This window comes from Thermomyces lanuginosus (assembly GCF_041956635.1).
Source record: "Thermomyces lanuginosus strain ATCC 200065 unplaced genomic scaffold VTN49scaffold_42, whole genome shotgun sequence".
NCBI lineage: Eukaryota > Fungi > Ascomycota > Eurotiomycetes > Eurotiales > Trichocomaceae > Thermomyces > Thermomyces lanuginosus.
Window position 1 is genome coordinate 848884 of NW_027192376.1, and position 24655 is coordinate 873538.

General features: G+C 54.5%; 8 protein-coding genes across 8 annotated transcripts; 5 read left to right on the forward strand and 3 right to left on the reverse strand.

Moving 5' to 3' along the window:
• Positions 1-963: 963 nt before the first annotated feature.
• On the forward strand, positions 964-1410 carry VTN49DRAFT_7047 (uncharacterized protein; the record flags this gene model as incomplete). Its single annotated transcript, XM_069415273.1, has 1 exon — positions 964-1410. One exon carries the CDS (start codon positions 964-966, stop codon positions 1408-1410), a length of 447 nt encoding a protein of 148 aa, XP_069265087.1.
• Positions 1411-2201: 791 nt separating this feature from the next.
• VTN49DRAFT_7048 (uncharacterized protein) lies at positions 2202-5045 on the forward strand (the record flags this gene model as incomplete). Its single annotated transcript, XM_069415274.1, has 3 exons — positions 2202-3241; positions 3294-4940; positions 4991-5045. 3 exons carry the CDS (start codon positions 2202-2204, stop codon positions 5043-5045), a joined length of 2742 nt encoding a protein of 913 aa, XP_069265088.1.
• A 353-nt stretch (positions 5046-5398) lies between these two features.
• On the forward strand, positions 5399-7681 carry VTN49DRAFT_7049 (uncharacterized protein; the record flags this gene model as incomplete). The annotated part of the gene is made up of 6 exons (XM_069415275.1): positions 5399-5453; positions 5505-5597; positions 5660-5986; positions 6088-6188; positions 6237-6390; positions 6438-7681. The coding sequence occupies 6 exons, from the start codon at positions 5399-5401 to the stop codon at positions 7679-7681; spliced, it is 1974 nt and encodes a 657-aa protein (XP_069265089.1).
• A 292-nt stretch (positions 7682-7973) lies between these two features.
• VTN49DRAFT_7050 (uncharacterized protein) lies at positions 7974-9639 on the reverse strand (the record flags this gene model as incomplete). Its single annotated transcript, XM_069415277.1, has 4 exons — positions 7974-8156; positions 8209-8700; positions 8750-9260; positions 9311-9639. 4 exons carry the CDS (start codon positions 9637-9639, stop codon positions 7974-7976), a joined length of 1515 nt encoding a protein of 504 aa, XP_069265090.1.
• A 410-nt stretch (positions 9640-10049) lies between these two features.
• On the reverse strand, positions 10050-15881 carry VTN49DRAFT_7051 (uncharacterized protein; the record flags this gene model as incomplete). The annotated part of the gene is made up of 3 exons (XM_069415278.1): positions 10050-10371; positions 10424-15667; positions 15724-15881. The coding sequence occupies 3 exons, from the start codon at positions 15879-15881 to the stop codon at positions 10050-10052; spliced, it is 5724 nt and encodes a 1907-aa protein (XP_069265091.1).
• Positions 15882-18179: 2298 nt separating this feature from the next.
• Positions 18180-19948, forward strand: VTN49DRAFT_7052 (uncharacterized protein; the record flags this gene model as incomplete). The annotated part of the gene is made up of 4 exons (XM_069415279.1): positions 18180-18260; positions 18311-18348; positions 18402-18427; positions 18486-19948. The coding sequence occupies 4 exons, from the start codon at positions 18180-18182 to the stop codon at positions 19946-19948; spliced, it is 1608 nt and encodes a 535-aa protein (XP_069265092.1).
• Positions 19949-20765: 817 nt separating this feature from the next.
• VTN49DRAFT_7053 (uncharacterized protein) lies at positions 20766-22753 on the forward strand (the record flags this gene model as incomplete). Its single annotated transcript, XM_069415280.1, has 2 exons — positions 20766-21658; positions 21712-22753. 2 exons carry the CDS (start codon positions 20766-20768, stop codon positions 22751-22753), a joined length of 1935 nt encoding a protein of 644 aa, XP_069265093.1.
• A 190-nt stretch (positions 22754-22943) lies between these two features.
• VTN49DRAFT_7054 (uncharacterized protein) lies at positions 22944-24479 on the reverse strand (the record flags this gene model as incomplete). The annotated part of the gene is made up of 7 exons (XM_069415281.1): positions 22944-23270; positions 23324-23540; positions 23588-23706; positions 23753-23923; positions 23973-24044; positions 24095-24213; positions 24287-24479. 7 exons carry the CDS (start codon positions 24477-24479, stop codon positions 22944-22946), a joined length of 1218 nt encoding a protein of 405 aa, XP_069265094.1.
• Between the last annotated feature and the right edge of the window lie 176 nt (positions 24480-24655).

Below are 24655 nucleotides of genomic sequence, written 5' to 3' on the forward strand. Positions count from 1 at the left end.
TAATTGATCCCCGTTTCCCAACGACAACGACAATATTGTTGTCCCTGAGGGTCCTCTCGTTCATCGAATCCGAACGACTCCTCCTCCTTCCACGGGCTAGTCCAAAGAAAAGATATCGAACTGGCCCGTGAGGATTTAGTGGACCAAGCTTGCTATGGATGTCTGGTGAAACAAAGGATTCCAAGAGGAAGAATACGGCATCGGCTGATGAGTGAGGAGAGTTCATTAGTTACGGACAATCTACCACCATTATGCACAGCCTCGGCTTGTCAACCCGGGGAATCGCTTGTGAATCAAGACAGAAGAGTTCCTGCTGCAAGATCGTAACTTATTGCTCTCACTTTGCTGTACCAAATATCGGGATTGAAATGTAGTAGCAATATCTAGTAAGATGGTCTTGACGTAATGAATCTCGGGAGTGTCGATGCTCCTTATGAAAATATTGAGAACTTACTTTCTGGAGTCTAGACGACGACACAAGACGCGGCTCCTCTTCTCGAATGAAATTCAAGTGAATCATTTACCTCATCAAAGCAAAATGCACCAAGAAACATTCGCTGTACCTGGTGCAAACAGCCAAAAGGACGGAGGCTTTCTGGACTTGGGACTGGAAGTCGAACGTATCCATACCAAGGGATAGAGCAGTTCTGGAGCATCAGGAAGGAGATCGCGTTGAAACGGCGACAAAATGGGGCGCGGGACGAGCAAGACAATGAATGGGTTCTCTTCACAGGTGTAGATGAAGAAACATTCACGCATGACTTCCTCAATTCTGACGATGATGTCGTCTCCAAAATCTGGCGTTCATTTGACAGAAAACAACGTTTGTTGCTCGTCCAGATGCTGGTATCAGAAGAACACGAAGTTGCCAGTTCGCTATTCACCTATCGTCTGATGAAGGCCCTCGAGCCGATGGGATGGACACCAAGTTGAAACCCGGTGGAAAAACCGATCGGTTCGGAAATGATGGGTGGAAGAAACCGGATGGGCAGTATCGCCCACGGAGAATACCCAGGGGATGGACGAAGGAGTGGCCGACCGTGGTGCGAGGTGGCCGTGGGGGAGATGCCCAGAAAACTGATGAGTGATGTCAAATATTGGCTTCGACAGGCCGATGGGGCGGTGCAGGTCGTCCTCACAATGCGTGTAAACCGACGCAACCCAAGCATCACCATCGAGAAGTGGGCAAGAGGCCATGACAAAGAACCCAGCCGAGAGCAATCCATCTCCATCTCCAAAAACAACGACAACGTCGTCGTAGATGGAGTCCCCTTGATTATCGAATTCGAACGGCTATTCCTCCGTCCGCCGGCCAGTCCCAGCGAAAAGAATGTCGAGCTGGGCCGGAATGAGCTCGTGTACATTGCCAAAATGGTTTGGGAAAGCCAGGGATTTGAGGCTGAGGAATGATGAATGAGAATGAGCACACAGAGTATACTGAATGCGGCATTACTCGAAGTATTGTCCGCATTTGGATGATTCCCTCAGCAATATCACACGCCTGAAGCTCCATACGTTGTCAGCTCGATGGAATGGATGTGTTCCTCCCTTTAACGTCCTCTACGTAGTACAGGGAAACCCTGGAAGGAAAATAGAAACACATATATACCCATACGTTTATCGAGCTGACATCGTATTAGGGCTTTCGGAAGGATCAACAGTAAACAGATCGATGATGCCAACACTCCCCATTTTCCCCCAAGATCCATTGCAGATCATAGATCACGTGATAGGCACCGGTCGTTCGCGACCTTGAGGTCTTTGGGCAAGCCAGTGAGCGGGAGATGCTGGGACCTGGGCCCGCTGGGAGCTCAGAGCGGAGGATAGAAAACTGGACAAGTCTGATTAATGGTCTGGCCCGCCCAGAGGGCTCCAAGTCCGATCCGGTCAATCTGGACGGAGAGCTTGCTCGCCAACGTCCTTGGCTGAACTCAGTTCAGCCCGGCCCAATAGTTGCAGCAACACCAATTCATCCCTTTCACTTCTGAGCTGAACTGGCCCCGACAAGATTGAAAACGAAGAGTTGTCGCTCCATACTGCTGATATACACCTCGGACATGCGGTGATGCTGTGATTCTCGCCGTTTGCGACACAGGGCCGATTCAACGGATTGTTTCGCGCTGGACCAGGACGGCGCACAGTCTCTTGACTTCCCTTCGCTATACCCCGTCGAAGACTGTTTCTCGAGTCAATAGTTCACCATGTTTCGAACGCGCAGGGGGCGGCTGTTAATCCTCTTGGTCGCCGTCTTCACCATCGTGTTCCTACAGCTCGTCCGCACAAGCGTCTGGTTCGCCGACCGACAGCCGGAACCAGCGCCGGCTGTGAAATTGGAGCCACCTGCAGATGTTCCCGTCATCCCGGATACGGGGAAGAGTGATGAGAAGTCGTCTCATGGGTTCAAACCGGAAGACAAGGTGCAGGAAGCCAAGGAAGGAAAGCCGAGTACCGATATACTAGTGGATGATGATGAGGATGTTCTTTTTACCGACGACGATGAGGATACCGATTTAGCTTCTGTTATTGACCAAGAGCCGCTGCCGTCGAAGCCGGTGGAAGTATCAGGGCCCAAAAGTTCGAAACAGGCCGAGCCCGGCGCGAAGACATCCGATTCGAAGCGACCGGAGAAAGGGATCTCGACTGGCGAAACCAGCGTCGGGGTGGACGACAAAGAAGAAGAATCGCCGCCTCACTGGGTCAAGCTGCCCGAGCATTTCCCTGTGGACCCTGAGGAGCTCATTAAACTTCCTTCTGGGAATCCTAGAGCTCTGCCGAAGCTTCAGGTGCCATTGAAGGAGGAAACAGCTACGGAAAAGCAGCGGCGTTTGCAGCAGCTCGCGCTAATCAAGGATACCTTTGTGCACGCGTGGGAAGGGTATCGTGACCATGCGATGGGCCACGACGAAGTCCGCCCGGTCTCGGGTGGCTACCGCGATCCGTTTGCGGGTTGGGGTGCCACCTTAGTCGATGCACTGGATACCCTGTGGATCATGGGTCTAGAGGACGAATTCGCCTCTGCCGTGGAGGAGGTGAAGAAGATTGATTTCACCACAACCTTCCGCGAGGAAATCCCGCTGTTTGAAACGGTAATTCGGTATCTGGGTGGCCTCCTCGGTGCATACGATGTGTCCTCGCACCAGTACCCGGTTCTCTTGGAGAAGGCCGTCGAGCTGGCCGACGTGTTGATGGGCGCGTTCGATACCCCGAACCGAATGCCTGAGACGTATTACAGGTGGCAGCCGTAAGTTTGCGCATGGGGACTGTGTCGTGATTGGATCAATTAACGGTGACAGGGCCTATGCTTTCAAGCCGCGCAGTGCGGGCAGGAAGGTTGTTCTGGCAGAACTGGGATCCTTGTCCGTGGAGTTTACCCGTCTGGCTCAGCTGACGAAAAACAACACGTACTACGACGCCATTGCACGGATCACCAATGAGTTGGAGAAATCCCAGAAGAATACCAGACTGCCTGGCATGTGGCCGCACTTTGTCGATGCCTCGGGTTGCAAGATGCAGAAGCGCTCCGCCAAAGACTCCAGCAAGAAGAGCAATGGAGCGTCGTCGTCAAATGCCGGAACGACCGTCAAGAACACCGACAAGAGCAAGACAATTCAGAAGCGTGGGGACTCCGCTGGTCTTGCGGCCGACGCGGAGCCGGCAGACTACAGCCAAGCCGGCAAAACACGAACGTCGTCGTCGAAATCAGCGACGGGATTGTTCAGCCTCCCGAAATGCGAGAAGCAGGGACTGGTCTCGCCTCCTCGCTCGAAGTATGACTCGTTCGGGCTTGGTGGCTTGTCGGACTCCGCGTACGAGTATTTCCCCAAGGAGTACATGCTCCTGGGCGGGCTGGAGGATACGTACCGTCGTCTGTACGAGACTTCTATGGACGTGGTGCGCGAGAAGCTCCTTTTCCGGCCAATGATCAAGGAAGAGGATCGCGATATCCGCTTCATTGCCACTGTGCAGATTCGCGACCCCAATTATGACGACGAGGACGAGAGGAAGAGAACAGGGGGAGGAGAGCTGGACGAAGAGGAGCCAGTCAAGTACAGCTACGAAGGGACACATCTGACGTGCTTCGCGGGAGGCATGTTCGCCATCGGCTCGAAGCTGTTTGGGATCAAGGGCGATCTGGATATTGCTGCGAAGTTGACGGACGGCTGCGTCTGGGCTTACGAATCGACGACAACAGGCATCATGCCGGAGAAGTTTCTGGTGGTGCCCTGCGAGGATGTGCGTTCGTGTCCATGGGATCAAGAGCGGTACTATAACGTGCTTGATCCGGACCCGGACCGCCGGATCCAGGAAGCGCAGGCATGGCACGAGCGGCAGTTGGCCGTCATTAAGAAAGTGAACGTGCCGTCGCCGTCAAAGCAGTTACCGAAACCTAAGGAGCAGCTGAAACCAAACCCAGCGGACCATGTGTCTGAGGGAGAGTTGAAGAAACAGAAGATCGAAGAAGACGAAGCCAAAGCCGAGATTCTCAAACGTGATGTCCCTGGGCCGGAAAGGAAGCCGCTTCCGAAGCCGGCCTTGGAGCAGCCTGTGCATTCGGAGGATAGCGATGGTCTCCTTCCGTCGCCTTCGGTCCTCTCCCACGAGGAATTCGCAGTGGCACGCATCCGCGAGGAGAGACTTCCGCCGGGCTTCGTCGACATCCCGGCGCGCTCCTACATCCTGCGACCGGAGGCGATCGAATCTGTGTTCATTATGTTCCGACTAACGGGCGATCCATCTTGGCGCGAAAAGGGATGGCAGATGTTCCTGGCAGTCTCGCGGGCATGCCATACAGGATTGGCGGACTCGGCCATCTTTGACGTCACTCGGAAAGTTCCCTTCCAATCGAACGGGATGGAGTCGTTTTGGCTCGCGGAGACGCTCAAGTACTTTTACCTGTTGTTCAGTGATCCGGACGTGATCAGTTTGGATGAATACGTTTTGTAAGTACCCTTCGGCATTCTCTACCTGAGGGGCAGGCTAACGATTGCAGCAACACCGAGGCACACCCATTACTACGACCAAGGGTGGGCAATGAAGCTCAGTAACAAATCAGAATATTCCGGGCTGTATGATTATGACCATTTAGATATGGGTCACGACATAGCGTACGATACGTGTACCTAATAATGGGCCGTTTAATAAAATTGGGAATCATTATACCTAGGGTTAGGGTTAGTTTGTAAGGATAAGAAGGCGGTGAACGCAGTCCGGGTTACCCGCTGGCCCAAGCTGTGTGATCTGCAGCATCACCAGAGAAAGCGAATGAGAAACGAGATCAATGAGACACCCAAGTCCCTCCTACGACTGACCTAAACTTAGGAACTCCCGACTCTTAATTCCGGGATGCGTTCGCCGGCCGAAGCAGAGTTGAGTCGACGACAAGCGCTCGCTGCAGGCAATGGAGGTTGGCGAGGTCTCGTATACGCTGGCGAACGAGGAGGAATTCTGGGATGGTATGACGTTCGATCTTTCAAGTTAGTTGATTAATGCTGACGGGGATGTAGAGTTGGGGAATATTGTGGCTGATCCGGGCGAGTCGTATGAGGGGATTGACAATGCGTTGCGGGAGTTTCTGGGGTTTGCGATTCGATATAAAGGTTCTTGACCCCTCATTGTACATCATTCGAGAGAAATTGATTGCTAAAAGGAAGCCGTGCAGATGATATTCTCTGCACCCCCGACGATCTCACCCGTTGCTCGTACCAACTCTGCACGTCGCCGCTCTTTGCGCACCATGCCGACTACGTCCGCCGCCAGATCATCCACAGCCTCCTGCAGGAGGACGACGGGGATATGCTACACCTGATCGCATCGTTTCTATTAGTCGACGGCCGGCGCCACGAGGATACGTTCTTTTTGATGAACGAGGAGGGATGCTTTCCGCGCCTGCTGCAGCTCGTCCAGCTTCCGGGGCGGCATCACCGTGTGGTGATGGAGCTGCTGTATGAGATGGCGCGGATTCAGAAAGTCAAGCTTGAGGACCTGGGTAGGGAGGGGTGTGCTGCAAACCTTTTGAAAGGGGTGGAAGATATTTTTTTCGTATGGATAGATTGGGCTGATTGTGTTTATTGTCTTTCCTCGGGACAGTTCAGGTCGAGGACGGCTTGGTCCGCCATTTGTTCGATATTATCGAGGGGCTCTCCGACGATGCGAGCGATCCGTATCATTACCCAGTCATCCGAGTGTTGGTGAGTATTTTGACTCTGGACTGGTTGGATTAGGGCTAATGGTCGCAGCTTGTCCTGAATGAACAGTTCATGGTGTGCGCGCACGATCCCAGCTCCCCGACGGCCAATCCCCCCACGAACAAGGTCATCAAGATCCTCGCCATGCACGGCAACCGGTACAAGACCTTTGGCGAGAACATTATTCTCTTACTCAACCGGGAGGGTACGTCTACCCCGGCCAGCCATCAACTAAAATGCTAACTGTCTAAGGCGAAACCTCCCTCCAGCTCCTTACGCTCAAGCTTCTCTATCTAATCTTCACAACACCCGCGACATGCGAGTACTTTTATACCAACGACCTGCACGTCCTGGTCGACATCCTAATTCGGAATCTGCTGGATTTGCCCCCAGAAGCCGTTGCGCTGAGGCACACTTACCTGCGCGTGCTGCATCCGCTATTGGCACACACGCAGCTCAAAGACCCGCCACATTACAAGCGCAATGAGATCCGTCGGACGCTGGGGTTGCTGGTCAATCGCCAGTTCAATGCCGAGGACGGGACCGACGACGGCGAGGGAAATGAAGAACGCATCGCGCATTTCGCCGAGGCGGACGAAACGACAAAACGTCTAGTCGCACGCTGCTCACAAGTAGAGTGGCTCCTCCGAGATAACTCCCGATCACCGACTCCGCCACCCGGTGTACAAACCCCGGACGTGCAAGTCACGGAACCAGCGCAACCCTCACCCCCAACAAGTCCCACCATCACTACTACCGACAAACCCGTCGACGAGCACGACGTCCTCCTCCTCCCCCGAGCAGAAACAACCTCCTCCCCACACAGTGTCTCCGAAGTCGCCACACAACGCGAAGCACCCGGTGTGGTCCACCTTCACCGAACCGGATCCGGCCCGGACGACGAGAAACACAAACCGCCGGAACCACCCACCCCGCGCCGATCTCGCGCGCGGGCTCGCACACCCCGACGTCCGTCCCCGGTTCCAGACGAGCCACCGCACCAGCAGCAACAGTCGGAAGCTAAAGCAACGGCGACGAAACCTCCCCCTCCACCGCCGCCGCGATCACACTCTCGCCCACGCGCTCCTCCTCCGGCGGTCCCACCACCGAGACGGTCAGCAGCAGCTCATCACCCCCCTCTTCCTACCGCGGCAGCTGCAACTGCAGCCGCAGCTGCTGCAGCGGTCGCCGCCGGCCCAGCCGGTGTCAGCGCCGTCGCAGACCATAGTAGTAGCCGCAGCCGGAGTAGTGGGAAACGCGGTGTTGCGCCGGAACCGCCCAAGGCGAGACGACACCATCATCACCATCATCATCATCATCATAATCCTCCCCCTTCACACCATCAGCACCATGACCCGCAACATCAACCGCAGCATCGTCCGTCGTCGTCATCTTCACAGTCATCACCGCAAGCAGCGGCAACGGCGCCGACCACCGCGCAAGACGGTGGAATCGAATCTATTGAGCAAGGGATGGAGAGGGCAGGATTGGAGTAAATACAAATACAACTAATTAGTACTACTTACTCATGAGCCATGATTTACGAGAATGTTTTCTTCTTTTTATTTACATCGTGTCTGGATGCATCTTTTAATAGGAATAACTTATTATTAGATTAAGTATATTCTACCCTCTGCATAGTATGTACGTCTCAATCAAGCAAGCACAGAGAATTTAATAGAGACCCGGGACCCAGCCCAACCCCCTTCCTTCATCCGGTCGTCCATCATCGTTCATCAGTAATAATAAGTAACAATAATAATAATACAGTCTCCGTGGTCATGATGATTACCGCCTCCGCGACATAATCTTTGTAATCGCATGCCGGATCACCGTGCCCGCCTTCTCAATCTCCTTGCGGGTCATACCCACGGTGATGCAGACTTTGAGGGCCGGGTTGACGGGTTGTTTCGGGGAGACGTTATCGGCGAGGTATTTCAGACGGGTGATCATAACGCCATTTGCAAGAGCCTATATTTGTTAGTCTCTCTTCGAGGGCGGAAGGGGGGAAGATTGGGAATACCTCATCAACAATATCCTGCAGCAATACCTGCTGATCATCAAAGCTGAGCTTCCTCGCCGAGACAACTTCTGGCTTGAGCGCCAGGATCATGATGGGATTCTCGGGCGCGCTGGTGCAATAGACCCAGTCGCTGCGGGGGTCGAGTTGGGCCCACATGGCTTTGATGTTGGCACGGAGCTGCGAGATGAGGTCCGGGTTGGACTGGAGCAGGGCGAGGGACTCGCTGGCTGTAGTGGAGAGCAAGGCGGGGAGAGCCGCCGAGAAGGTGTACGCCGACGCAGAAATGCGCTGGTGGTGTACAATCTCCTCGGATCCGGCACAGAAACCACCACCGGCAATCAAGGGACCTGAGAGCGAGCCAACAATCATGTCAATTTCCGCGGGGTCGACGTTCTGGTGCTCCGTGACGCCGCGGCCAGTACGGCCGAGAACGCCAAAAGACCAGGTCTCGTCAAGGATAATGCGGAATTTGTACTTGTGTTTGAGCTCGACCTGTGCATATTAGCAGATATTTGATCCCAGTTGAATACAATCAACGTACAATCTTTGGCAAATCCACCATATCGCCAAACGACTCAAACAAGCCTTCCGTAATGATAAACCGTCTCGTCAGCGGCTTCCGCGCCTGCTCGCGGCAAATCTTGGCCAGCACGCGCTCCAAATCCTCCATATCGTTATGCTTGTACCACCGGACACTGCTGCGCGAGATCTGGATGCCCTTGCGAATCGCATAGTTGACACCCTCATCCGCAACAATGATATCACCTCGCTTTGAGAACGCCGGGATAACGCTCGAAATCGTCGAAAATGCCTGCGCGTAGATAATGCAAGCCGCCGTACCCAAGAACGCCGCCACGTCCGCCTCCGTCTTCATATGCACATCCTGAGTGCCGTAGAAGCCCGGAGGACCGCACGGCCCGACACCGTACGTACGCAGCGTCTTGACGGCTTTCTCCTTGAGCATCTCATTGGCGGTGAAGTTGTAAAAGTTGTACGATGCCAGGTTGGCGACGGTGCGGCCATTCGTAAGCTTAACCTTGGGACCGGTCGGACTTTTGCAAGTCAGCTTCAAAACGCAGATTTCGTGGGATTAAAATCATACCCAACAATCACCGGCCTCTTCTCCACCTCACTCTCCTCCAACGGCGTCATGGGCCCGACCAACGGCTCCGGCTGCCATTCTTCCACCAAATCATCAATCTCCTCCTCCGACAGCTCAACAATGCCCGGTTTGGTCGAATACTTGGGCGCGAGCAAGTACCGCACCGCAAACAGGAACAGAAACAGCTCAATTGCTGACCGAATCGGATCATTCTGGTAGCTCGACTTGACATAGCGCAGCAGAATCGCCGACCCGGGCACGCGATGGAACAGGTCCGCCAGCTGGTGCACCAAGGCGACCGCCATCTGCTGGGCCTCCTGGAGATCCATCGTGGCGGTATGGTCGACGCCGACAGTCGCGTCGAATTGCAACTTTCAGAAACCACAGGACAGAAAGATAAAGGGGGACCGAAAGAATAGGGAGACACGAAACACCAACCCGCACCGCTGACTCCGACTGGCCGTTGACAGGTCACGTGATACAGTAATTTTGCTATGAAATTTTGTATCGGCAATACGGGTAGGCACATTGAATACGGAGTATACGAGTACGACAAGAGCATTGAAGCATTCAACAAAATCAATTGACCTAGGATACAACGCAACAGACAATAACATGCAAGCGAAGGATACCAATCATTCACCAGACAAACAACACTGCAGACCCGTGCAATCCGTTCGAAGCGTCTATCTGTACAGTAAAAGCATGCAAACAAAAAGAGAAAACAACGAAAGCCAGATTAGAATGCAAACATCAACTTGTCCGAATTAGACGTGCTGCTGGCCTCGGCGTCATCCAAGCTGCTGGCTCCCGTCTTGCCGCCAGGCAGGTTATTGCCAGTCAAGATGCTGCTCGTGTCGTTGTTGTCCTGGTTGACCGGCTGCATCAAGTCGAACGGAATGTCCGGCAAATCGATATTCAGCCGTCGGACAACCAGCGGCGCCGCAATCAGCGCCACAAAGACGATGAGCATGAGGAAGTAGAGGATCGAGTAGCGGATGACACGGCGTCTGCGCAGCTTCGACTGCTTCAGCGAGTAGATGGGCGGACGAATCTGGCGGCTAAACCTTTGTCAGCAGTGTATAGAGCGATTAGAGAGAAGAAGGAACGTACCTTGGACGAAGCCAGAAGAGGATCACCGAGTGGAACTTGTCAATGTAAGGAATGCACAAGGCCGGCAGCATGATAAACAAAAGGAAGTGGCCAAGAATAAAGTCCGCGCCGAAGTATCCCAGCTCCGTGATCTTGCAGAGGAACTCTCGGCCGGGCTGCGAGATCGAGTGCCAACCCATGCCGTACCACTTGCCCGTCCACCAGGCGATGTTAGCCTGGTCGTGCTTGAACTCACGCGTCAACGCCAGCGCGATGATCAGCTTGTAGATGAATCGCTGGATCGCAACCATGGAAATCATGCCCAACAGGCAACGCGGGAAGCTCCATCCCTCAAAGAAGAACATGACCTCGAACAAAGCCAGGAGCGCAACGACGGCGACACCGTGCGCAATGGCAGCGAGCACCGAACCAAACTTCTTGCAGCACATGCTCAGAACGGGACCCATGCAGCAGGCCATGGCAAACATAAGCAGCGAGACACCGGCGTTGATACCGATGGGCGCAAGCGCAACAATACCAACCCGAAGAAGAGACGCCGTCGGCTTGGGGTTGTCACGGACACCGGTTTGAGCATTGATATACAGATAAGGCACCAGTGTGACCGCAACGAGGACGAGCGGTCCCAGGATCTCGGCAAAGAAGATATTGCCCAACCGCGCGCGAGGGACATCGCCAGACAGCTTCTCAGAGGGCACACCGAGGACTTTGCGCTTGTAACCAGTGATGCGAGTCCGGGACAGACGGCAAAACGCGATCCAGGAAGAGGCGTGCGACCGAGAGTTGCCGCGAGAAAGCCACCGCAAGTAGTCCCGGTAGTCGATGAAGAAGTCGTCCCAAGCAAACTGGTGAGGGTTGAACAGGAATGGGGAGATGCAGAGCGCGAGCAGCGAGACCCAGAACCAAATCAGTGCCGCAGTCCACACTGTCGCTGTGGCAAACAGCAACATCATCAGGGACCGAGCTCCAAGATAGATGGACGGGCCGGCGAATCGCGAGTACAGAATGCCAAACGGAATCCGCGCAGTGGCGAAGCCTCGACCAGTACCAATGTACCGGGCGCCGCCAAAGGACAGATCCTGCTGGATGGAATTGGCGTAGATCTGGCACACAAACACCTCGAACATGAAGGAGAACGAGCCGAACTGCTTGGCCAGACGAGTCGCCGCACGCCAGAAGCCTCGCTCGGTCAACTCTTGCACAACCAGGGGAATGAACGAGATGAAGAAGACGATGAAGATGGAGGCAATGCAGCGATTCACCCAGTTCCGGATCGGGATCAGGTTCGCGCAACCGGTGGGCAGCAGCGGGTCCGTAATGGGGACGTCCGGGTTGTAGCGGCACACAATAGTCTCGTGACGCAAGGCACCCAAGTTGATCAGAACAATCATGAACATCTGCACCGACAACATGATAAGCATGTTGTTGATGTGGAAGCCCGGATGCGCGTAGTAGAACGACAGGAACCGGTCAAGCGGAAGTTGAGTCCCCAGGTAGTAGTACTCCCGAGAAAGCATCTGTTCACCCATACCAGTGCCGATCTTGGTGGTGAAGTTCAGAATAGAGCCGAAACCCAAATCACGACCCTTGCCGCACTGGTAGTACTCGCAGTGCTTGATGCGACCACCACGGAGAATCGCGTTCATACCGGCATAGATATCTTCGTTCAGATGCAAACCCTTCTGCGCCTTAGAGACACCGCCACGCGTGCACATGAAAATGCCATTCAGGAAGTCCGGGTGACCGTAGTGCAGTTTGCCACCAATCTCGGCCAGGGTACGCGCGAACAGGGTACCGAAGGTCTGTTCCTTGCCGGCCGCAACGTCACCGAGGATACCGATGTTCTCCGAGAAAATGTATTCACGAGCACCGAGAATGGCGACTGGATTCTTGTTCTGCGACGGCACGCCGGGCGCGTAGGGAGAGACGTTGTCAGTTGTCAGCTCCTCAAACTCCGCCAGGACGCTGCGGATCTTCAAGCACTCCTCGAGGTAGTTGTCCTGGTTGGCATCGACCAGCTGGATGTATTCGCCGCGGTAAAAGATGATGGCGTGGTTCTGGTTGTCCGACTTGCCGTCACCAAGGATCGGGTTGCCCGAGAGCTGGATACGGAACTTGGGCTTCCGCATGCCATTCTCCATAATCTCGCAGTGACCATCAATCAAGGCGGAGTACAGACGGGGCTCCTCGCCTTCGTTGACCGGGGGCTCTTCGTCCAGGTACGCAATCTGGAGGTCGGGATACGCACGGAGCAGGAATTCGGTGTTTTCACGCTCCTCCTTGTTGAATTTGGCATACCGCTGCATAGAGACGCAGATACGGAACTTCCGACGAGCCATGCGCTCCAGTTCGCGTTCCAGCTTGTCCGAGTTGCCGCCAAACATCTGCACCACTTCGGGATTCTCCACCCGGTACAGGAGCTTGATGGCGCGGCTGTAGTTCATGAAACCAGAAATCGTGCGGTACAGGGTCTGGAAGCGCAGCGAAGCCCAGATGCGCGTCCGAAGGGTATACTCGGGAGCCGATGACTTGAAACCGATGCAATAGAAGGGCAGATCGTCAACCTTGGCCTTGGCGGCATCCTTCTCCGACTTCTCGTAGTCACCGTTGAACTGCGAAGTCTCATCGGCCAAAATCTTGGTGTCCTTGACGAAGCAGTCCCACTCGACCGGGTGCAGTTGCTTCAGGTATTCCAGCAGGGTGACACGGGAGTACGGCTCGTCTTCACGGATGATCTCGCGCAGGGACAGAAGGATCTTCTCGCTGTAGTGCGGGATCAAAACGGTGAAGGTCGGCATGTTGTCCACCGGCAGCGGCTCAGGGATCGGGGTCGACAAAGACTGGGCGAAGAAGGAGATGCGACGCTCTGCCTCACTCTGGGCCGGGAAGAACTCCGTCTTGAAAGAGTGATCCTCCTGGGAAACGAAGAAGGTTGGCGCGCGCAGCGTACGCTTGCCCTCCTGCTCCGACGGCACCTGGTGGTACAGCAACTTCTGGACGTGGTCGATGGCCAGCAAGTGCTCCCGGTACATGGAGATGACGATGGCGTTCCACACCTGCGAGATGAGGACCTTGGGCTTGTACTTGATCTCCATGTCTGTCGTGGCCAGCACCTTGGAGTAGATACGCTTCGGCAGACGGGAGAAGATGTTCCGCCACGGACTCCAGATGGACACACCGAGGTAGAAGGAACGGGCCACCGAGAAGATGGTGTTCATGATAATGTACCACAGATAGCTATCCAGGAAGTACAGGCACAGATCCGTGAAGAACATGAGACCGAGGAGAATCTGCGGCTGGGACTTGCAGAGGACCGGGGGAATGAACTTGTCACCGGCGCATCGGCGGATCTTCATGGTAGAGAGGATGCGAATGGGATCCTTGAACGAGAGGATCAGGAAGAAGTAGGATTCGACGAGCTTCGCGGCGAAGACGCAGACCCAGAGCCCATACGACATCCACATGCTGTTCCCCGTCAGACGCGGATAGCTGGCCGTAAAGGTTTGGCTGGCGACGTAGCGCCGGGACTTGGTCTTCAGATAACTTCCGAACAGCCCACCCAGTGGCATGAATGCGAACCAGAAGAAGCTGGCCAAGGCGATGAAGAACTGCACGATACCGAGAGCCAACGGGATAGTACCCTCGCCGTCAGAAATGCCGAAGATGTACACACTGGGGCCGGCGTTGAGCGCAAACACCAGGAGCAGGAACAGCAATCGCTTGGTCAGATGCTGTGCGCCCGCCCATTTGCGAGGCACATACAACCATTCCGCCAGGGTGGCCCAGATCTGGATCAAGGAGCACAGAGCACCGCCAAGGGCGACGGCGGACCATTTGCGCGAACCCGGTGGCTGGTTGTTGAGTTGCTGCTCGTAATTAGGCGTATACAGCGTAGGCGAGTTGTATGCACAGAAGAACCAGAACGTGCCAAGGTGGATGACCCAGATGCGGTTGAAGTTGGTCACCATGTGGAACCACGACCGGGTCTCCTTGTAGGTCTTGAAAAAGGCCTTCTTCCAGTTGATCTCCGGGAACTTCTCCCAGCGCTCGGCCGGCGGGATGTCGACCAGGCGGGTCTTGTCATTGAGCACGATGCGCTCGATACCCTCGGGATACCAGAACAGTTGATTGACATCGTCGTAGCCGATAATCTCATTGTGGTCGCGCTCGCGGCGGACGTACTTGCCGTCGAGAATCTCGTAACCCTGGTCCCGCAGATACTGATAGAGGGGCGTAATGACGTTCTTCAGATAAGTTCCCTCCTCGACAGGCTCATGGCGGTTTTGCGCGGCGGGAGAATTCAGATAATCATCGGCGCACTTGAAGATGAAGCAGAGACACTCGGGCATGAATCGGACCTGGTTGGCCTCGCCCCAGATCAGCAGATACAGGGCCAACTGGCGGCAGCGATCGTGCTGGGACATGCGGTTCATGCGCGTCTTCCAACGATACTCGGCGGCTTCCAGGCTGTTATCCCCCTCCAAGGCTTCCAGCGTGGCTTGCTCGTTCTCAGGATTCTCCGCGGCCTGCTTGGCCGCCTTCTTGGCCTTGCGCTTGCGGCCCCGGGACTTGCCAATGTTCATGTTGGCAAAGCCAACGGCATCATCCAGATCGAGGTGGGCTGCGAAATACCAACGACGGTAGTTGGCATTGTCACCGCCAATGTAGTCGGCATGCAGAGAAAGCAGAGCCTGGTTGGGCGTCATGCGGGAGGCGCGCGAGTCGAGCTGTGTCATGAGGTGGTCGTACATGTTCCGCATGCTGTCGCGCTGGAAGCCAAACTTGTTGACCAGGTCCAGAAAAATATCTTCAATTTCTTCCTTGGACAGCGGAACCCCAGCCTCTGAGGTCCACGCTGGGTACGGCTCCCGGGAACGTTGGCCGGCGGGCAGGGCACTGTAGTCCATGCCATAGACGGGAGTCGAAGCGCCAGACGAGCGGTTACCACCATACGAGACCTGGGAAGACGGGGGGCGGTAGCCGTAACCGCCCTCATGATAGCTGTTGTAGCGCTCATCCCCGCGGCCGTAATAGTCCATGTCGGCGGCGCGGGCGGTTTCGGACCTCATGGTGAAGTCGCTAAAAGTCTCCGAGTCCTCCTCAGAACCGCCATGACGACGGCGGCCGCCGTGTCCATATCCGGAATGGCCCCCATGGCCCTGATCGTAGTACTGGTCGTCGTAATAGTTGTCGTGGTAGCCACCGTGTCCGCTCTGGTCGTAGTAGCCATCCTGATCATAGTAGCCACTGCAGAGGGTTAATCACACGGGTTTCGAGGGGCATTTCGGCGGGAGGAAGCTCACCCTTGGTCATAGTAGTCATTGTTGCCATGATGGCCATAGTTGCTTTGATCATAGTATCCCTGGCCATTGTGGTCATCGTAGTAGTAGTCATTGTTGCCGCCATGATGGCCATTGTAGCCATCATCGTAATGGCCCTGGCCGTGATTGTAGCCGGACATGGTGCCGCGATGGATCCAAGGCTGGTCGGCGGGAGGGATCCTTGGTCAGCGATCCCGATCACAAATCAGGGCCAGTCTCTCTGCCGGCAACTCACCGGTCACTCGAAACCGGACAGTATCTTGATGGAAACGAGGCTGCTCCCAGCAGACGACTCCGAAAAATTAGAGGTACAGTATTACGGATTAACGAAGGTCATAGAAGAACAGTCCCGTTCGGTCCGAAGCCCGCAGACAATGTGATAAGAGCCACAACCAGGTGACTCTCTTGCCTCGCGGTCGATGATTTGACCGCACAACGACGATGTACAAACCTCCACGACACGGTCGAGTCGGTGAACCCGCGATGACGGGATGATCGGCAAAACGAATGAAGAAGAGTCGGTGTCGAAGCAGGCGAGGGGAACGGGTGCACAGCAGAACAGCCCACCCCAATGGACCTGCCTCTCCTGGCAAAAACGAATGTGAAGGGAGAAGGATGAAAACAGGAAGAAAAAGCAGAGAGATGGGAAGCAAAAAGGAGCGTCGAAGGGCAAGAAATCAGCAACCAAGGGGGGGGAAAACAGGAGCGGATAGGATTGTTGGCAGCGGGCGGATTTCTGCGTTCTTCGAGCGCCTCAGGAAAAACAAAGCGTGTGCATAAGAGGGGCTGGTGCGTGGCAGTAATCCGACCGGCGGCAGGGACCAATCTAGCAGGGGAGGCTCTGGGGCAGTGGATCGTTCCGGCCACGCACCCTGCACGAGATCGTGGACAGCCACCATTGGCAGATCGCACAGGGGAGTTTTGCCCAGGGTCTGGCCGGACAGCCCAATGGGCCGTTTTGGGCGAACCCAGACACTGTTTCTGTTACAGTGGACCCAATGTGGCACATTCTGGCGAATCATCATCCCAATTGGGTTAACCCCTGAGTAGTGCAACTCCACCAGTGGCAAGTTCCGCGGGCAAGCGTGGCACCAGCCAACCAGGAGGCCTTGTCGCCGTCCAATTCGATTCCCTGATTACCTCTGCAGGAAAGCTGCATCTATTTTTGTGTCTCACAGTGAGATCATCGATCAATTCTTGAGATTCCCTGATCAGTTTGCTTTCGGTTCAATGATTGAGGTGCCGGTTCGAGGTACAATTCAGAGAGGTACCGGTACCGACTGGTACCTGGAGGTACATGGGCGACCTCTGGAGCCGCAAAGCAACGGCTCCTCTCATGCAATTCCTACTTGGTTCACCGCAATGGAATGACGCTGGCATGAAGGGGGATGTGTGGAACGATGATGAGGCACTGGAATCCTGATGGAGCATGATAGTGTCCCTTCTAGACTCGGATGGCATGTATCAGGAAGATCCGTGACATTTCCATCGGACTCTGCGGCAGACGTGATTCTCAGATTTCTCTCCTCTCATCCCCTCGGAAGTGGGAAAAATAATCGAACGCCAGTTGACCATGGTCAACCCAGAGGACGGGACCAGTTGACCCCAGAGGCGATTGTTCTGGAAAGAGGGTCTCTCCGGTCCTTCCGTGCCTTGCATGATCAGCGCTTGCAGATAAAATCACGTGGCGGAAAAACTCAATGTTTTCCCGCTGGTCTGCCATTTCTGAGAGGGAATACGGGTACTCAATGGAGGATATAAGAGGACAATCGCTGTCAGCCTAGGTAGTTACTCGTACTGGATCAACTGGTCATCGAGACGGCCGGAAAAAAACTCATGGAGAATGGCCAAGATCAGCACGGCGATCTTGCTGATCGCGGCGTCTATGCAAGTCCAGCATGTCCTCGGTGTTCCTGCATGATGCATTCAAAGCATCCAAGCCAATCCTTTGGATTCAACTATCACCGCCATTGTTTTCTCCTGTCCAGGCGGCGAACAGTAAGAAGTCGCAGGCTGGATATAATTGAATTTCAAACGTCAACTGGTCAACCAATGGATCAAACCCCCGGTACTGCAACCCTGTTTGGAAATGGAACCTCCAAAGCTTAGCGCGCTCCAGACAGCCAATCAGTTGACTGCACTGCCACGGAGAGCCAAGCTTACGTAACCCACTCTCCTCGGCCTCCCCCGGCCCCCGTCTCCATTGTCTGTCAGAATCATAATAAAAGAGGCTTCATTGCCTGCAACGGCGGTTTCTTCTTCTTTCGTTCAAAGAACTTGCCTCCTTTCTTACCGTCTAGATTCTTTCTTTTTCTTGTCCCTCGTTTTGCATTCTTTTTTCTGCGTCTGAGGTGGCTCAATAATCCCGCTTGTAATCGGCCACCCCTGAACCTGGCCTGATTTTTGTCTTCTAGTCGCTCTCTTGAGAAGCTTTGAACATGAAGTATTCCACCGTTCTGCTCAGTGCCGCCTTGTCGGCGAGCACGGTTCTCGCCGATGTTGATCCTATCGTTATCAAGGTACGATAATCCGGAGTGGCCGGCCACGGGGACGGGCTAACGGCGCCAAGGGCTCCAAATTCTTCTACAAGTCCAATGGCACCGAATTGTAAGAATTCCGGATACTCGGTCATAAAGGCGTCTGCTGACTCGTTCATGTAGCTTTATGCGTGGTGTTGCCTATCAACGTACGTCCAACAGGTCAATCTCTCGAATTCCGGCTGTGGACTAACGAATGCCCGACAGAGGAATACACCGGCGGTGGTAGCAGCGGTAGCGACCCATCCGGCCCAAAATATGTAGATCCTCTGGCCGATCCAGAGACTTGCAAGCGTGACATTCCCTACCTGGTGGGCCTGCGGACCAACACCATCCGCACCTATGCCATCAACCCGGAGGCCGACCATGACGAGTGCATGCAAGCACTCCAGGATGCTGGCATCTACGTCGTCTCCGATCTGTCCTCGCCCAGCGAGTCGATCAACCGCGACGCTCCCTCCTGGGACCTCGCCCTGTACAAGCGCTACACCAGCGTTGTGGATGCTCTCAGCAAGTACAACAACGTGATTGGATTCTTCGCCGGCAACGAAGTCTCCAACAACCACAGCAACACCAATGCCAGCGCCTATGTCAAGGCTGCTGTTCGCGACACCAAGGCGTACATCAAGTCCCTGAACCTGGACCGGGAGCTGTACGTCGGCTATGCCACCAACGACGATGAGGAGATCCGCCAGGACATGGCTGCCTACTTCAACTGCGGCGACCGCGACGACGCAATTGATTTCTGGGGCTACAACGTCTACTCGTGGTGCGGTGACTCCAACTACGAGAAGTCGGGCTACAAGGACCGCACTGAGGAGTACAAGGACTACTCGGTGCCCGTCTTCTTTGCTGAGTACGGATGCAACGAGGTGCAGCCCCGCAAGTTCACCGAGGTCAAGGCGCTGTACGGCCCGGAGATGACCAAGGTGTGGTCCGGTGGTATTGTGTACATGTACTTCCAGGAGGCCAACGACTACGGTTTGGTGACGGTCAAGGATGACGAGGTCTCCACGCTGGCCGACTACTCCTACCTCTCGAAGCAGATTGCCTCGGTGAATCCCACGGGTGTCAAGATGAACGACTACAGCCCGACCAACACCGCCCTGTCGTCGTGCCCGTCCGTCGGCACCGAGTGGCAGTCGAGCGAGAAGCTGCCCCCGAGCCCCAACGAGGAGCTGTGCAATTGCATGGTGAAGTCCCTGAGCTGCAAGGCCAAGGACAACCTGGATGACGACGAGATTGGCGAGCTGTTCGGCACCGTTTGCGGCTACGGCGTCTGCGACGGCATCTCGGGCAATGCTCGGGAGGGCAAGTACGGCGCCTACAGCATGTGCTCGCCCAAGGACAAGCTGTCGTTCGCCATCAACGTCTACTACCAGCAGCAGGTTGAGCAGGGCAATGGCGACACCGCTTGCGACTTTGACGGTGCTGCGGAGCTGCAGGACGCGGAGGAGGCGTCTGGCAAGTGCGCGGACCTGCTCGAGCAGGCCGGTCCGGACGGCACTGGCACCGTGTCCTCCTCCGGCAGCTCGTCTGGTGATGCCGAGGAGTCGGAGGATGCCGCCTCGCACCTGGTTTCTCCCGCCTTTGTGCGTGTCGGTCTGTGGCAGGTTGGTGCTTACCTTGCTGTGGCTGCCCTCACTGGTGTTGGCATGATTGTTCTGTAAACATCTTTTTTTTATTTTTTGATCTTCATGTATCATCGAATGGAGGTTCTTGCTGGGGTTGTTTTTGTTCTTATAGCTATACTCTGTACATGTTGCACTAGCGTTCTTTGGTTTCGTTCTGGATGTTAGTACATATATTGTACTCGTAATTAGACATCCGTCTATCTCTGAATATCGCAAATCGTGGTACATTGAATTTGTTTACAAAATATGAATGACGATTCTACTTCAGATTGATCCATTTGACTTTGCACAATGATCATTGGGTTTTGTTCGCGAGTTATAAGTTGAGTCAAGTCTGCCTTACAAACGGATGATCAAGTGCAAACCTAGATTATTTCTGATCTCAGAGAATGGCTTGGTTGTTGTAGGTGGTGGTAAGTATTCGTGTTCCTGAAGTTCCTGGGGCTGAGATATATATTTCTGGCAATTGATCTGGCTGGTATACAATTTCGGCATTTGAGAACTTGACATATACACATCAATCCAAATCGGAGAGATTGGAATGGAATAATTATTTTGCCTTTTAATTACTTACTATCGGTTGGAAACCTTGAGATTCACTATCGTCGTCGCCTCAGCAGAGTGCGTTTGTGAGGGCGGGCGAGCATGACGTTTCTGCACTGAGTTAGGGTTAAGCTTGATCTACTTACAGTTGCCATGGCAACACCAAAATAATCAACACCAACACCTAGCACAGCATTCCTCCCGAATCTCCAGAGTACTCGTATGTATTGTCGTGGAGGATAATTGTTCAATCATTCTTAAAAATCAGGGGATACACATGCATGAGTGACAACATTCCACAACCCCAAACATGGCACGCCTAAACCTCGTCAACAACACTTCCATCGCTCCCAGATCCTCACATTCACCGACAAAGAAGAGCCCTCAAAAACCTCCTCTACCAACGATCGGCACAAGACCAATTGCCAGGAAGAAACCCACCGAATTTAAGATCTTTGAAGATGCAGAAAACGAGGATGATGGCCACCTGAACAAGGCCATGGGCCGGCTCTCCCTTGGGGGAGGCAATCAGCAGAGGAAACCCTCTTTGCCGAAGAAGCTTGCGCATCTACATGTCAACTCTGTGATGGCGGGACGGAGTAGGGTTCGGAGGACCCAGGAAGAGGAAGTAGAGGAGGAAGAAGAGGGGGAGGGATCGGATAAAGAGAATCGTCAGTTTATTGACGATGAGGCGGAGGAGGCGGAGGAAGAGGAAGATGAAGAAGACGAAGAAGAAGAAGAAGAAGAAGAGGAGGAGGAGGAGAATGAACGGGGAAGGGATTTGCAGAATGACAGCTCAGACGGCGAGGAAGAAGATGATGGATGGATGCCTTCGCCCCCTCAGACTCGGAAGAGGAATTACTTCTCGCGCAATGCGCTGCGGGATGAACGAAGCGAGGATGAATATGAAGAGGAGGACGACGAGACTGATTCCTTAGATGGGTTTATCGTGAGCGACAATGAGGAGATTAGCTACCATGAATGGTCGGACCCTTTGCCAGATGATGACGATGATGAGGACATTGTGCGCCCGCCGTCGCCGCCCAAACCTGCGACGACAACGACAAAGAGAAGAAGGCTGTTTCGCGGGCGACGGCCGCGTGCATCTCAAACTCCAGAGCCAGACGTGCAACAGCGGAAACATGATTCCCCGAGCGTGGTGTCAACCCCGCGGAGTGATCGAATCAGTGAGCCCTCCAGGAGGTATAAGCTATATACCTGATTTTCAAAAGATTCGAGCTCTAACGACAATCTAGATCCACGCCAGAACCGCAGCTGAACACACCCCCTCTCAGCCCTCACCGAGTCGGGCGAATCCCCCCATCACCACACAAAGAAGAAGACGACGAATTTTGGAGCCAATCTGCAACAGACGTCTGGAACGAGCGCTGGTCGCCGCCCAAACAGAGAACACCCGGCCGTGGTCTCCAGCGGCGACTATTGGAACTCAACCAGAATCTCTTTTCCGACGACAGCGGCAGCGATGATGAAGCTGCATCCAACAACTCCCCTCGCATCAGCACCCCAGCACCAACAGCCAGTCCTGCAAAGAAAACACCCAGCAAGACTGCGCTGAAAAAAGCCGAAGCTGCCCGAAAACGCGAAGCCCGCGAACGCAAACGCGAGTTCGACAGCCGCAAAACAGACCTCGCACATGAGTTCCTGCGCACTCTAGACGACGGCATCACAGACGGCGCCGTGCACCGAATGGCAGCTAGCACGGGGGGCGTGAAAATCATCTGGAGCAAGACACTTCGCACCACCGCTGGGCGAGCACGCTATCGACATGAACGACGCCGCAACTCAGGCAACAATAATAGTAATGGAGATACTACCAACCTCCACCACGCCTCCATCGAACTCGCCGAGAAAATCATCGACAGTGAAGAACGCCTCTACAACACCCTTGCCCACGAATTCTGCCATCTAGCCAACTTCATGGTCTCGCGCGTGACGTCCCCACCGCATGGGGAGAGTTTCCAGGCCTGGGGCCGGAAGTGTGAGCGGTTCGTACGCGAGCATCCCGATTATGCCAGGTTTGACGTGCATGTCACCACGACGCACAAGTATCAGATTGATTGGAAGTATGTCTGGGCGTGTGTCGATTGTGGGCAGACATATGGTCGGCAGTCGAATAGCATTGATCCGGCGAGGGTGCGGTGCTCGATTTGTATGGGGATGTTGGAGAGGATCAAGCCGAAGCCGAGGGCGTCGGCGTCGCCGCGGAAGAAGCAGCAGGTGTCGGCCGAGGAGGTTGAAACGGTGGGTAAGCAGATTGAGAGGGTGGTGCTGGAATGATTTCAGTTCTTTTCTTTGATTCTGTGTTCGAGTGTTGATGTTCTGATGTTTTGATATGAGCGCGATATGATGATGATGTATGTGTATGTTTATATGAGGTGACTACGACAGTACGTAATTCGGAGACATGTCTGATTTTTTTAAGCGCTACAATACATACTCTATTGTACAGAAATAACGAATGAATCAATCATTGCTTCTCTTGCTTATCTGTCCGCTCAAACTCGACCTTGTCACCCCGGACCGTCGCAACGCTCTGACTGACTCCCTTGAGATCGCTCGTCAGCTCTGGCACGGTCCGCGACGGCGCCACTGGGGCCTCAGACACGGCCTCCTGGGCGGCCCGTTCGTAGTCGCTCTTTTGCCGCTGGGCCTCGAGGCGGTTGGCAAGGTCAAGAGTCACGCCCGGCGGTGTGTCCGCGATCTCGTTGACTTCGCGGTCACTCATAATGTCCCGGACGCGAGCTGCGCGGGACTGGATCAGAATTGTGGCCGGGCCGGTGAATTGTAGGAATAACTGTGTGGGTTGTTAGTCTGCTGATTTGTCTCGATTACTGAGGATGGACGTACTCGGTCACCCCAGATCGTCCGTCGGGCCCATGTCCGCACTTGATGCAGGATCCTCATCGACGCCTTCCACGTGTCGGACCCTGCCATGTCGCGGATAAACCGAGACTTTTGGAGGAATTCCGGTATTCGCATACCAGGAACATTGAAGCGCAGTGATGTGGACTTGAAGCGGTATGGAGTGGGTGGATTGGACGAGATCGTGTACGCGACGACATTCCTGAATAAGTTAGATAGCGATGCGATGCTTTGTTCAACTCGACATACCCTGGGTGAACGATGTACTGCTCTCCCTCCTTCAGGTCTACAGAGTAAATCTGGCCTTGCCCAACCAGTGCAACAAGCCCTCGCCCAGTAACCTCAGAGCTACCCCAATGAACCACACTCTAAAGTCGGGTCAGCCCAGCTCGTCAAGCGGTTTGAACAACGCACCAAGTTCGTGTTGATCCGTGGCCGGATGGTCAAGGATTGGCCTGTCCATGCAAGCAGTGCCCGCCGCTGGGCAATCATCCAGTCCACCGTCCCGTTGAGGTGTACAACACTGAACGACGTCACGGGCGACCGGACAGACACCAATGCCTTTACCGGCGTAGCGGAAGATATCTGACAATTGTTAGCGAAATTAGGCCTCCTCCGCAGGGCTACACACCACCTTTTGGTAGAGGAATGGAATTCCGAAGATAGCCCGCCTAAACGGCTCGAGGATGCTTAGTGTCGAAATCACCTATCCGAGGCGTGAGCGCTGCTGGCCAATGACCGAGTTCCCAAGCGTACATTATCAGCCTTCCCACTCAATCCCACTAGTGTCCCTCTTCGAGTGTACAGGTTCTGCGACGCCGACAACGAGACCGAGAGCATCGAATACGGAGCGCCAATCACGTCGAACCTGGCACCTACCCCAAATGTCATGATGTCAGACCTGAGTCGAGGCGCGCAGTCTTGCAATTCGAAATCAGAGTCTCTTACCAGCTGACGAGACACTGCTCGGCGTCGACGCCGGCAGGTCAACGCCATTGGCAGCTGCTGAATGTCCCGGAGAGGCAGTCTTGATCTGTAGCCATCGCACCGAGTATCCCGTCGAAATCACTCTAGATCGTCGTGCCGGAGAGGCGACGGCCTTGGACAAAGCCGACGCACCGTTTCGTAACCCACGGTGCATGGCCAAAGCCAGGCATGGGCTGAGCAAAGGAAATTCAGAAGAAAAGCGGATCACAGAGATCGCTCGAGTTGATCAACAACTGAACCCGCGGTACAAAGTCTCGAGATGAAACTGTCGCGTTTTGGAGCAAACAGTGCAAACATTTCGACCTCTTGGCCTCAGCCATAATAGCTTTT